Consider the following 12,278-nt stretch of genomic DNA (forward strand, 5'->3'; position numbering starts at 1 on the left):
CTAGGGACTGAATAGTACAGTAAACCCAGAGGTGGATGAGAATTGTGGTTGATGGTACAGATGCAAGAGTGTCCTTTGTGAGCTAGAGCAGATGTACATCACTATTGCAGGGCGACAGGAATGTGGAAAAGCATGGGAAAAATACAACTGGAGTGACTTATGAACTGTTCTTACCAGTAATAGTATAATATTCTTGCATCTATGCCAAAGATGTACTGTGTTGTTAATGGGGGAGTATGGGAAAATTGTGCCAAATGTACACTATGGACCTGATAATAATCTGATGATATTATCTCATAATCTATAAAAAATGTTCCACAATGATGTAGTGTGTTAATAGAAGGGTGTTGTATGGGAATTCTGCACACGTGCATAATTGTTTTGTAAGTTTACAACTTCTCTCATAAAAACATGTTTTAAAAATAATAATAGGGGGGCTGGGGAGAAATACGCCAAATGTAAGGTAAAGACTATAGTTAGTAGTAAGATTTGGCAACAAATGTCTCACAACAACACAAGGTGTTGGTGGCAGGGTGATGTATGGGGCCCCTGTATGATGTTACATATGTTTGCTTTGTAAGCTCACAACTTTTACTATGCACTTATTGTTTATGTTGTTCATATAAAAATAATAATAGGGCGGGTTGTGGGAAAAACACTTTTGTTAGTCATAATATTTTAAGGATGCTTTTTGGTGGTAGGGTGAGGTATGAGAGCCCTGTATGATGTTATGTATATTTGTTTTGTAAGCTCACAACTATTACTATACACTTATTGTTTATGTATATTTATGTGTGAGTGATATACTTCAAAATAAATTTTTTTAAGTAAAAAAATATATACATATATATATATATATATATATACACACATATATATATGTGTACAGACTGGCATTGTCTCGTAAGTGTAGCACCTTTTACCCATTTTCCCAGACACTATCTCAATTAATCTCCACAATTAATAACCCTGAATAGCGTTATTAGCCCCACTTTACTGATGAGAAATTGAGGCCCAGAGTAGTTAAATGACTTGTTAATAATCATCATTAAAGTAAATAAGGGATGTGGTTTTGTTCTTCAATCTCTAAATCCAGTGCTCATTCACTAATCTACAGGTTTCATGTCAAGGAAACTTCTGGTCATCTAGAAATTATAATTATTTAAGAGTAAACCTTCTCAGTAAGCTCCTATCAATAATAACCCCTGAGTTATTGCTAGATGTCATTCATTAGAGCCCCTTCCTCCAGGACCTCTAACTTTAGTATTGGTGAGAAGGGAAAGAGAAGGTAGATTTGGCCTGTGACGGGCCTTCGGAGGTGAACAGGCCTGCGTGGTACTCAGAGAGGACTTCCAGGTGCTGAGAAAGGCGGGAGCCCCAGGGTGAGAGCACCGGCAATGGAGGGTGGGTTGGGGAGGGGGAGTGGTGCTCCAAGGGAGAAGAGAGGCACACACAGGAGATGGGGTGGAGGTGGGGGTTCCAGAAGTAAAGGTTGCCTACTTGAGTTTTTACTCTTAGCTAGTTCTGCCTCTAGTTCTCAGTCTCTGATAGGATGAGTCTATCAGAGCAGGATTTGCCCACAATATTAAAAAGCAGCATTTCAAAAACTTTTGCAACCCAAAATTCAAGCCATATACTTGATGGATGCACCAGACACAACCCACTTTAGGGTAAGAATATCCCATACCAGAAACAGAGTGGGCATCACCATCCCCAAATCCTCATTATTGAGGAACAAACAAAAGGGGGGAATGCAACTATGGAGTAAAGTTGACGTTATTATTCTGGCAACGGAAGAACTTGTATCATTGATAAAAAGGCAGTGACCACCAGAGGTTCTGAGGGGACAGAGAGGGAAGAATAGGTGTTACATGGGGCATTTTGGGGACGTTGGAATTGTCCTGCATGACATTGCAATGACAGGTACAGGCCATTATACATTTTGTCAAAACCTATAAAATTGTGTGGCACAAAGTATAAACTATAATGTAAACTATAGACCATGGTTAGTAGCAATGATTCAATATGCGTTCATTAATTGTAACAAATATACCACACTAACAAAGGATGATGTTAATGGGGGAAGGTTGGGGGGGGGGGAAAGGGGTGGGATATATAGGAGTCCCCTATATTTTTTGATGTAACATTTATGTAATCTAAAACTTCTTTAAAAATAAAAAATCAAAATTAAAAAAGTTTTAAAAAAGAATATCCCATACTGCAGACAGGGAATAGCAAGCATCAGTGTTATTGACTTTGAGGTGAAGGTCAATGAAATTCTCTTTTAAAGCTCAAATATATATATCTGAATCTAAGTTTTCTGCCTGTGATGGTAGACTCCAGAGACTTTGGGGCCAGAGACTTTGTCTATCTAATCTGCTTTATATTTGTGCTATGCAAAAATGTACATAATAAAGGTCAGTGAAGACCATGAGTGTGGGTCTCTACAAAGTAAGGACATTTATCTATTAAGTCCTAGGTGTTTCTTGGGCACTACCTGAGTGATTTTGATGGGATGAAGGTCAGGTGAGTTTTCTACAATCTCCACAGGTTCTGGTGCTTTCCAAATATTCTCCTTCACCATAATATTCACATATGTGGTGTCACTGAAGGAATTCTCATCCTGGCCTCCCATGTCCTTCACTGAGACCACCAATTGGTAGACATCATTCTTAACAGGATCCAATTCCTGAGATCCTATGGGTAGGAGAGGAGAAAAGGAAATGTCTCAGGAGGTGGCACAGACCTAGGTCCCTTTTTCTACTCAGACAATCCTATGTGGGCAGCCCTTAACTTACCTTCCTGGGTAAGTGAGATTCCACCCGTTTGTTTGTTGATCTGAAAGTACATGGCATTGCCAATTGTGGGAAGCTGGATGACAATTTCATAAGCAAGCTGGCCGTTGGGAGTGGCCGGGTCATCCAGGTCTGTAGCATTGACATACATGAAGGGCCTCCCTGTTTAACAAAACGTACCCAGAAGAAAAAAAAGATCATTAAAACACAAACCAACTTTTTCCTCCTAAAGAGTAGAGACAGAATGGGGGAACGTATGTAATTCATATTGGTGGGGAAATAAATCTTTATTCTCCTCCCTTTCCTTAGAACAGGGTTTCTCAAAATATGATCCAGGGCACTCGGGGTTCCCTGAGACTGTTTTAAGGGCTCTGGGAAGCCAAGTCATGTACACATTTAAAAAATCGATTCAAAGTACAAGGTAATCCAATGGGTTTTAGCATAAAGGAGTATAAAAATGTCAGTGTTATGGTTTTAGACTCCATAATGCAACCAACCTTTAAGAAACCACTAAATATCAAGGTTTTAAATAGTATCAAAGAATATCTATAGTTATCTGAAAATACTATTAAACATTCCTCCCTTTTCTAAGAATCTGTGTGAGACTGATTTTCCCTCATGTAGAATGAATGTAGAAACAGATGTGAGGTTCCAATTGTTTTCTATTAATTCAGACATTAAATAGATATGCAAAAATGAAAATGCCATTCTTCTCCCTAAATTCCTTTTAGCTTGAAAAAAATCTTGGTTATTTTTCATAAAAATATGTTTATTTTAAATTAATTAATAAATATATATATTTTTAAATTCTCAGTTTAAATTCTCATATGGTCAATATTGATAGATATAACCAGGGAGGTACTAGAGCTAGCCCATGAGAACCATTGTTTAGTTTTCAGAAATTTTGTGACCTGATTATTGACACCATTGGTAGCTCAAAATAGAATATGGTGAGTTTTTATACCACTGAAAATTGGCAAATGCTACAAATCAAGGCTTCTCCCCTCTCCCCAAAAGCAGTAATTAAATAATTACCAGCACAGCACTGGATATAACCTACATATCCCAAAGTTCTTTAGAGTCCTCAATATTATTAAGAGAATAAGGAGTCTTAAGACAAGAAAGTTTAAGAACCACTGCTCTAGAAGCAGCTGTTGGTAAAGAGAGGAAAGGTAAGACTTGAGAAGATGTCTTATTTGGCAGAAGTCATTAGTGAGTCTTTGATCTGCAACCTCAGGTACAGGGACAGTGAAATTGTCCCACATAATTAAGTGAAAAGAAGATATTCCCCAAGTTCTTGGAAGTGGGCATTGAAGAGTGAGAGTAAGAGAAAATTAAGTAACATAGAGGGAAGCTTGATTGTAAGTTGATGCAAATGACCAAGAGTCTTTCTGAGAACTCAGAAGTCTAATTTTTTTTTTTTTTTTCAGGTCCCAGGGCCAGGGATTGAACCCTGGATCTTGTATGTTAGAAGCCAGCACTCAACCACCGAGCCACATCAAACACTGAGCCACATTGGCTCCACTGAATGGGTTTCTTTGTTTGTTTGTTTGTTTTTGTTTTGTTTTGTTTTTAGGAGGCACTGGGGACCAAACCCAGGACCTCCCACGTGAGAAGCAGGCAGTCAACCGCTTGAGCCACATCTGTTCCCCTAATATTCAATTCAATTGAGCACTGCTATGACATGATGCTCCTTCATCTCCTCAAATCTCCAGTAAAACCTGCTATACACATTTATACTTTGGTAAAGGCTTTTGTAGAAATGAAGGAAGAAGCCAAAGCAGCATAGATAAGTGACAACCCAGAGCTGGGAGTTGGATATGAGAAGAGGGAAAGAACTGGCAGCCAGCCGTGAGCATGAGAATGTAAGTTCCTGGAAGGACATGGGATAGTAAGTTCACCTTTCCCTTTTCTGTCAGTTCTAGTTCTACCCTAGAGCACTGGTTCTCAACTGGGGAGAAACATTCAGCAATGTTTGGAGACATTTTTGTCATCACAGCTTTGGTGGAGAAAGGCATGTTGCTACGGCATCTGGTGGGTAGAAGTCAAGAATTCTGCTAAACATGCAACAATGCACAGGACAAAAATAAAGAAAAAAATTATCACGCCCAAGATGTCAATGGCGCCAAGGTTGAGAAAACTTGCCCCAGGCCATGGGGATGACAAAACAATTCCCAGAGGATTGCTGTAAAGTTTAAATACGATGGTAAATGCTGCAGCTGTTGGTCACACAAGCATGCCCCTTCTGTTTGATACCCTTCTGTCTCCTTAAATGTCTCTTAGCTCCTGCCTATTACCTGCGCGAGAATTCTGCCTTACTGAGCCTTCATACTTTGATTGCAGAAACACGGGTCGGTTATCATTGATGTCCTTCACTTCTATGGTGATGGGGACTGGGCCTTCCACTGTAATTCCACGAGCATCCAGGGCCGCAACCTGATGTCCAAAGGAAAGGGAAAGTCTCCTGGTGAGACTAGACTTCGTATCACATGCCCACTTGAAGGAAGTCAGAGCTCAAAGAACCAATGGCCTGGTGACTGTAGAGAAGAAAGATGCCCCACAAAAACCCAAAATAGGAGCTGCTAAAATAAGAGCCCTATCTGTTAAGCCAGGCTACCCATGACTGTGATTTTCTGGCAGCAGGGTATGTGCTGACACAGTACATTCTTCTGTCCTAAATGAGCGAGAGCCCTTTAACCCTTGAAGCTATGGAAGTAGCATGTCCTCTTAGAGAGCCATTATGCTGATCAGCCTACAGAGCTAATATCAGAAGGTACCCAAAAGGAAGCCTTTGGTATGCTGTGTCTCTCACCATTAGCTCTCCAATATTTCATGTTCAGATAACAAACAATGAAAACTCTAAGGGGAAAAGAGAGCAAAAGGGTCTCTTTAGATAGGCTCTGATCATTGGTTCCTCTGGCTCTTCTAAGGCCCAAAGGAGCCCCTTTACTGTCTTCTTTGTGGGTCCAGAACCCCCCACAAGAGCCACAAGCAGACACAAGTGAAGTATTAGAGAAGCAGTGGCCTGGTTTTGACCCAGGGGCCTGAATATGACCATATTTAGATGAGTAATTCTATCTGAGGACCTTGGCGATGGAAATTTGTTACTCTGGGCACAAAAGCGATGCCCTTCTGTAGCTGGTCAAATGGACCTCTGGGGTTTGCTAAACACGCCATCAGTGTTGGGAGAGCTGTAACAGGGGCCCAGCCGAGGGACGAAGGTGCGGAGATACTTCCAGGGCAAAGGGGTGCTCAGAGAGGTCGGAGGTTTTCTGGTTCAACACACCTGGAGGTTGTGAACAGCTCTTCTTTCCCTGTCCAGGGCTCTGGTGTGATACAGAAATCCATCTGTTTCTATCTCAAAGATGCCATCTGTCTCCCCAGTTAGTATGAAATTTACAGGAGGATTTTTGGCCTTAAACTGGGGGAAAAAGCAAACAACAACAACAAAAAACAGATTAGGCTATAAGTAAAAACAAAATGAGTAGAATTTATAGGAAGTCACCAATTTCAAAAAAAGTTTCATTTGTATAATTATTAAATTATGAAATCCTCTGCTTTTAGTGATATATTCGAAAAGTTTGTTTTCAAGTTAACTATCTAACATTAAAAAACACATTTTCCTCAAGAAACAATATATAATATAAATCAGCTCATTGATAAACATCAATTAGTACTTTAAACTTGTAGCTGGGATTGAATGAAATTTTCTGGAAATATCTGAAAGCAATGGCAATATTAGCTTCTAAGAAACATTGAAAATGGTAGTTTTATTGCTAGGATGAAATGATATCAGTTAGTATGCCTAAAAATTGTGTCAAAGACTAAGAGACATGTTAATGTTAAGGAAAACTAAAAGTAGATTCAACTGAAAAGATAATATATGATAGTCTCAATTACTTTTTCAAAAATAAAAAAAAAAACAACCACTGCTTATTGGACAACTTTTAAGACCACAAGATGGAAAGCAGATGTGGCTCAAGTGATTGAGCTTCCACCTACCACATGGGAGGACCTCGTTTCAATCCCTGGGGCCTCCTGGTTAAAAAAAAAAAAAAAAAAGCATGCCTGTGCGGTGAGCCAAGTGCCCACACAGCAAGCCGAGTGCCTGCACAAGTGAGTCACACAGCAAGACAATGACTCAACAAAAGAGAAATGAAGGAGGGAGTCAAGGTGAGGCACAACAGAAACCAGGAACTGAGGTGGCGCAAGTGACAGGGAACCTCTCTCCAAATCAGAGATCCCCAGGATCGAATCCTGGTGAATGCTGGAGGAGAAAAATGAGAAGAGAAGACAAAAAGAGAAATAGATACAGATCACACAGCAAGTGGGCACAGACAGCAAAAAAACAGCAGGGCAGGGGGGAGGGGAAGGGAGAGGAGAAGGGGGAGGGAGGGAAAAACCTCCTTCCTCACACAAATTCAAATAAATATTGAAAAAAAAAAGACCACAAAATTAGGTAATTCATACAAATTTAGGCAAATATACACATTCTTCAACCTCATCAATAATCAAAAAAAGAAATGCAATATAATGAGATTCTCAGAAGGGGGGGTTAGTGAAGTGGGGAAAAAGGATATTTGAAGAAAAAAATAACCAAAAAAAAAAAACTTGCCCAATCTGATGGAAGACATTAATCTACATATCCAAGAAGCTCAATGATGTCCAAGCAGGACAAATTCACAGAAATACAAACCTAGAAACATCCTAATCAAATATTGGAAAGATAAAGACAGAGAAAATGTTGAAACCAGCAAAAAAAGAGCAAGTCATCTCATACATGGGATTATCAATAAAATTAACAGCCGATTTGTCATCAAAAGGTAGTGAGATAACATATGCAAGGTGCTGAAAGAAAAAAAAAAGTCAATCAAGAATTCTATATTAACAAACTATACTCTGAAAATGAAGGTGAACTTAAGCTATACTAATATAAGTCCAAAATATATTTAAAGGCAAAATTAGTCATTAGAGACAAAGAAAGATATTTCATAATCATAAAAGGGTCAATTCACAAAGAAACCATAGCAATTATAAACATATAGTTGATCCTTATTATTCATGGATCCCATATTTTTCCATTTGCCTAGTCACTAAAATGTATTTGCAACCCCAAAATCAATATTTGTGATGTTTTTGCAGTCATTGTGGACATGCAGAGAACAGCAAAAAATCTGAGTCAAGGAAACAGATGTTTCTCAAGTGATAAGGCCTCCACCTACCATATGGGAGGACTCACGTTCAATCCCTGGGGCCTCCTGGGGAAAAAGAAAAGAAAGCGTGCCTGCGCAGTGAGCCAGTGCCCGCGTGGCAAGTCAAATGCTGCACAGTGAGTCAAGTGCCCACGTGGTATGCCAAGTGCCCATGCGGTGAGCCAAGTGCCCATGCGGTGAGCCAAGTGCCCGTATGGGTGCCCACACAGCGAGCTGAGTGCCCACATGGTGAGCCAAGTGCCTCTATGAGTGCCCGCGTGGTGAGCCAGTGCCCACATGGCGAGCTGAGAGCCTGCACAGCAATCCAAGTGCCCACATGGTGAACCAATGCCCGTGCAAGTTAGCCATGCAGCAAAACGATGACACAACAAAAGAGAGATGAAGGGGAGAGGCAAGGTGAAGTGCAGCAGAGACCAGGAACTGAGGTGGCGCAATTGACAGGAACCACTCTCCACATCAGAGGTCCCCAGGATCGAATCCTGGAGAATCCTAGAGGAGAAAGACGAGAGGAGAAGACAAAAAGAGAATAAATACAGATCACACAGCGAATGGACACAGACAGCAAAAACAGCAGGTCAGGGGCGGGGGAGGGAAGGGAAAAAAAATCTGAGTCACCCAGTGTGCTCCTAGCTGAGGTCGAATGAGGTGGTGCCCTGTCTTCTTATTTCAGCTCTCATACTGTATGTAGACAAGTATCCTTTTCACAGTATATTTAGTGCCACGTTTTTCCCATTTTGTGCTCTTTTTTTTTTTTTTGGTGATTTCAGTTTAGAATTTTCCCCAAGCATAGTGCTGAAATGCTTTTAGTGTTCCTAAGCACAAGAAGGCTGTGTCATGCCTTTCAGAGAAAATACATGAGTTGAGTTAGATAAGCTTATTTAATTCATGAGTTATAGTGCTGTTGGCAATGAGTTCAATGTTAATGAGTTGAAAATATCTATTAGAATAAGAAAGATAGAAAATATCTATTAATAGATAGAAAATATCTATTAATAGATAGAAAATATCTATTAAAACAGAAAGACACATCAAACAAGCTTATGTATTGGTTGGTTGACCAAAATGCTGTGACCAGAGGCTCACAGGAAATTAGCCTTCTTTATCACAGGAACAATGGTTCAGTATTTGCTAATTCTGTGTTCACGGTGACTGCATAAAACATAACTACTGTGACTAATGAGAATTGACTGTATATGCACCTAACAATGGAATCCCCAAATAAAAGAAGCAAACACTGACAGAACAAAAGAAAGAAATAGACAACTCAACAATTACAGTTGGAGACTTTAATTCCTCACATTTAATAATGGATAGAACAACTACACAGAAGATCATCAAAGAAATAGAGAACATGAATGCTCTATAAATGAACTAGACCTAACAGACAATTATAGAACAATCCATCCAAAAAAAGGATATACATTTTTCTCAAGTGCACATGGAACATTCACCAAGATAGATCATATGCTAGGCTATAAAACTCATCTCAATTAATTTTAAATGATTGGAACTATACAAGTTTGTTCCCTGAACACAGTAGAATGAAATTAGAATTCAATAACAGAAGGAAATTTTGGAAATTCAGAAATCTGTGAAAATTTAATAATACACTCTAAGTCAAAGAAGGGTCAAAGAAGAAACCAAAAGGGAAATTATAAAATACTTTGAGATGAATGAAGATGAAAACATATACCAAACTTATGGGATGCAGTTAAATCATGCTTAGAGGGAAATTTTTAACTATTAAGTGTCAAGAGTATAAAAAGAAGAAAAATCTCAAGTCAGTATCTTAATCTTCTATCTTAAGAAATTAGAGAGGGGGAAAAAAACTAGGCCCAGAGCTAGCAGAAGTAAGGAAATAATAATGATGAGAGTGGAATGTAATGAAATAGAAAAAGCAACAGAAAATCAGTGAAACTAAAAGTTGAACAAAAAACTGAAAATTTTCAACTACACTGACCAAGAGATAAAAGAGGTAAGAATCAAACTGTAAAAGTCAGGAAGGAAAGAGGTGATATTACTACCAACCCTACATTTAAAAAAAAACAGGTTTAAAGACAATACTATGAATAATTGTAAGCCAACAAATTAGATAACATAGGTAAAATGGACAAATTCCTAGAAAGACATTAACTACCCAAAATGACTCAAGAAGAAATAAATAATACAAATAAACCTGTAACAATTAAAGAGATTGAGTTAGTAATCAAAAAACTTCCCACAAAGAAAACCCAGAACCAGTATATCACTGGTGAATTCTACCAAATGTTTAAAGAAACACTACATGAATCCTTTGAAATGCTTCTAAAAAATCAAAGAGTTTGGAACATTTCCCAACTCATTCTATGAGACCAAAAGCCAGACAAAGGTATCACAAGAAAAGAAAACTACCAAACAATATCCTTTGTGAACACGGATGCAAAAATCCTCAAAAAAAATCCTAGCAATTTCAATCCAGCAACATATAAAAATGATTATTCAGCATCAACAAGTGGGATTTATCACAGAATACAAGGTTGATTCAACATACGAAAAGCAATTAATTTAATACACGATATTAATAGAATAAAGAACAAAACCACATAGTCATTTCAACAGACACAGAAAAGCACTTGACAAATCCAATATCCTTTCATGATAAAACATTCAACAATCCAGGATTAGAAGGGAAATTCCTCAAACTGACAAGGCATCTATGAAAAACCAACAGATAACATCATACTTGATTGAAGACTGAAGCTTACCCTAAGATCAGGAATAAGACAAGGATGCATGCTCTTGCCTCTTCTATACAACATTGTACTGGAGGTTTGATCTAGGGAAATTAGGCAGGAAAAAGAAATCTAAGGCCTCCAGCTAAGAAAGGAACAAATAAAACTATCCTTATTCGCAGATGGCATCTTAAAAATGTATATCCTAAGGGATACACAAAATACTAGGTAAGCTAATAAATGAGTTCAGTAAGGTTGCAGGATACAAGATTAGTATACAAAAATCAATTTTATTTCCATGTATTAGCAATGAATAATCAAAAAATGAAATTAAGAAAACTCCATTTACAATAGCATCAAAAAGAATAAAATACTTGGGAATAAATTTAACCAAAGAAGTACAAGGCTTGCACACTAAAAACTATAAACACCCCTGAAATAAATTAAAGAGGACCTAAACAAATGGAAAGATTCCCCATATTCATGGATTAGAAAACATAATATTGTTAAGATGGCACAGCTCCACAAACTGACCTGTTGAGTCAATGCAATCCCTGCCAAATTATAGTTGCCTTTTTTGCAGAATTGACAAAGTGATCATAAAATTTATATGGAAATGAAAAGGGCACAGACTAGCCAAAAAAATATTGAAAAATGGAATAAATTTGAAGAACTCACGTTCTTGATTTGAAAATTTAACACAAAGCTACAATAATGAAAACAACATGGAACTTAATGTACTGAAAGATATGTACATCAATGGATCCAAAATGAAAGTCCAGAAACAAATCTTTACATTTATTGTCAACTGATTTTTGACAAGGATACCAATACAATTCAATGGGGAAAAGTAGTCTTTTCAGCAATGGTGTAGGGACAACTGAAAATCCACATCAAAAGAATGAATTTGGGGGAAGCAGATGTGGCTCAAGCAGCTGGGCTCCTGCCTACCACATGGGAGGTCCCAGATTTGGTTCCTGGTGCCTCCTAAAGAAGACCAGCTAGACAGTGAGCTGATGTGACAGACTGGTGGGCGAGCCAACACAAGATAATGTAGTGAGATGACACAACCAAGAGACACAGCAAGGAAACACAACGAGAGACACAACAAAATAGGGAGTAGGGGTGGCACAAGCAATTAGGTGCCTCCCTCCCACATGGGAGTGCCCAGGTTCAGTTCCCCCATGCCTCCTAAAAAAAAGACAAGCAGATAGCGAGTGCAAACAATGAGGGGGGGAGAAATAAATAAAAACAAATAAATCTTTTTTTAACAATGAATTTGGACCCTTATCTTAGACCTCAATCTCACACCCAAAAGTTAACTTAAAATGGATCAAAGACATAAATGTAAGAGTTAAAAGGATAAGATTCTTAGAAGAAAGCATGGGAATAAATCTTGGTGACCTAGGATTAGGCAGAAGTTTCATAGATATGACACCAAAACAAGCAACAAAAGAAAAAGGAAATGGATCTTCATCAAAATTGGAAACTTTGTGCATCAAAGGACACTATTAAGGAAATGAGAAGGCAAGCCACAGAACAGAAGAAGACATTTGCAA

General features: G+C 38.4%; 1 protein-coding gene across 5 annotated transcripts in view; it reads right to left on the bottom strand.

Moving 5' to 3' along the window:
- CDH17 (cadherin 17) overlaps nt 1-12,278 on the bottom strand; it is a 104,125-nt gene that overhangs the window by 33,039 nt on the left and 58,808 nt on the right. For all 5 annotated transcript variants that reach the window (XM_058275724.2, XM_058275727.2, XM_058275728.2 and 2 more), the window contains 4 exons: nt 6,082-6,216; nt 5,093-5,231; nt 2,799-2,957; nt 2,498-2,697 (listed from right to left, as the gene is read on the bottom strand). In XM_058275724.2, the coding sequence (XP_058131707.1) occupies nt 2,498-2,697; nt 2,799-2,957; nt 5,093-5,231; nt 6,082-6,216 (633 nt within the window). The remainder of the gene's footprint in view (nt 1-2,497; nt 2,698-2,798; nt 2,958-5,092; nt 5,232-6,081; nt 6,217-12,278) is intronic.

Source organism: Dasypus novemcinctus, chromosome 14 (assembly GCF_030445035.2).
Source record: "Dasypus novemcinctus isolate mDasNov1 chromosome 14, mDasNov1.1.hap2, whole genome shotgun sequence".
Lineage (NCBI taxonomy): Eukaryota > Metazoa > Chordata > Mammalia > Cingulata > Dasypodidae > Dasypus > Dasypus novemcinctus.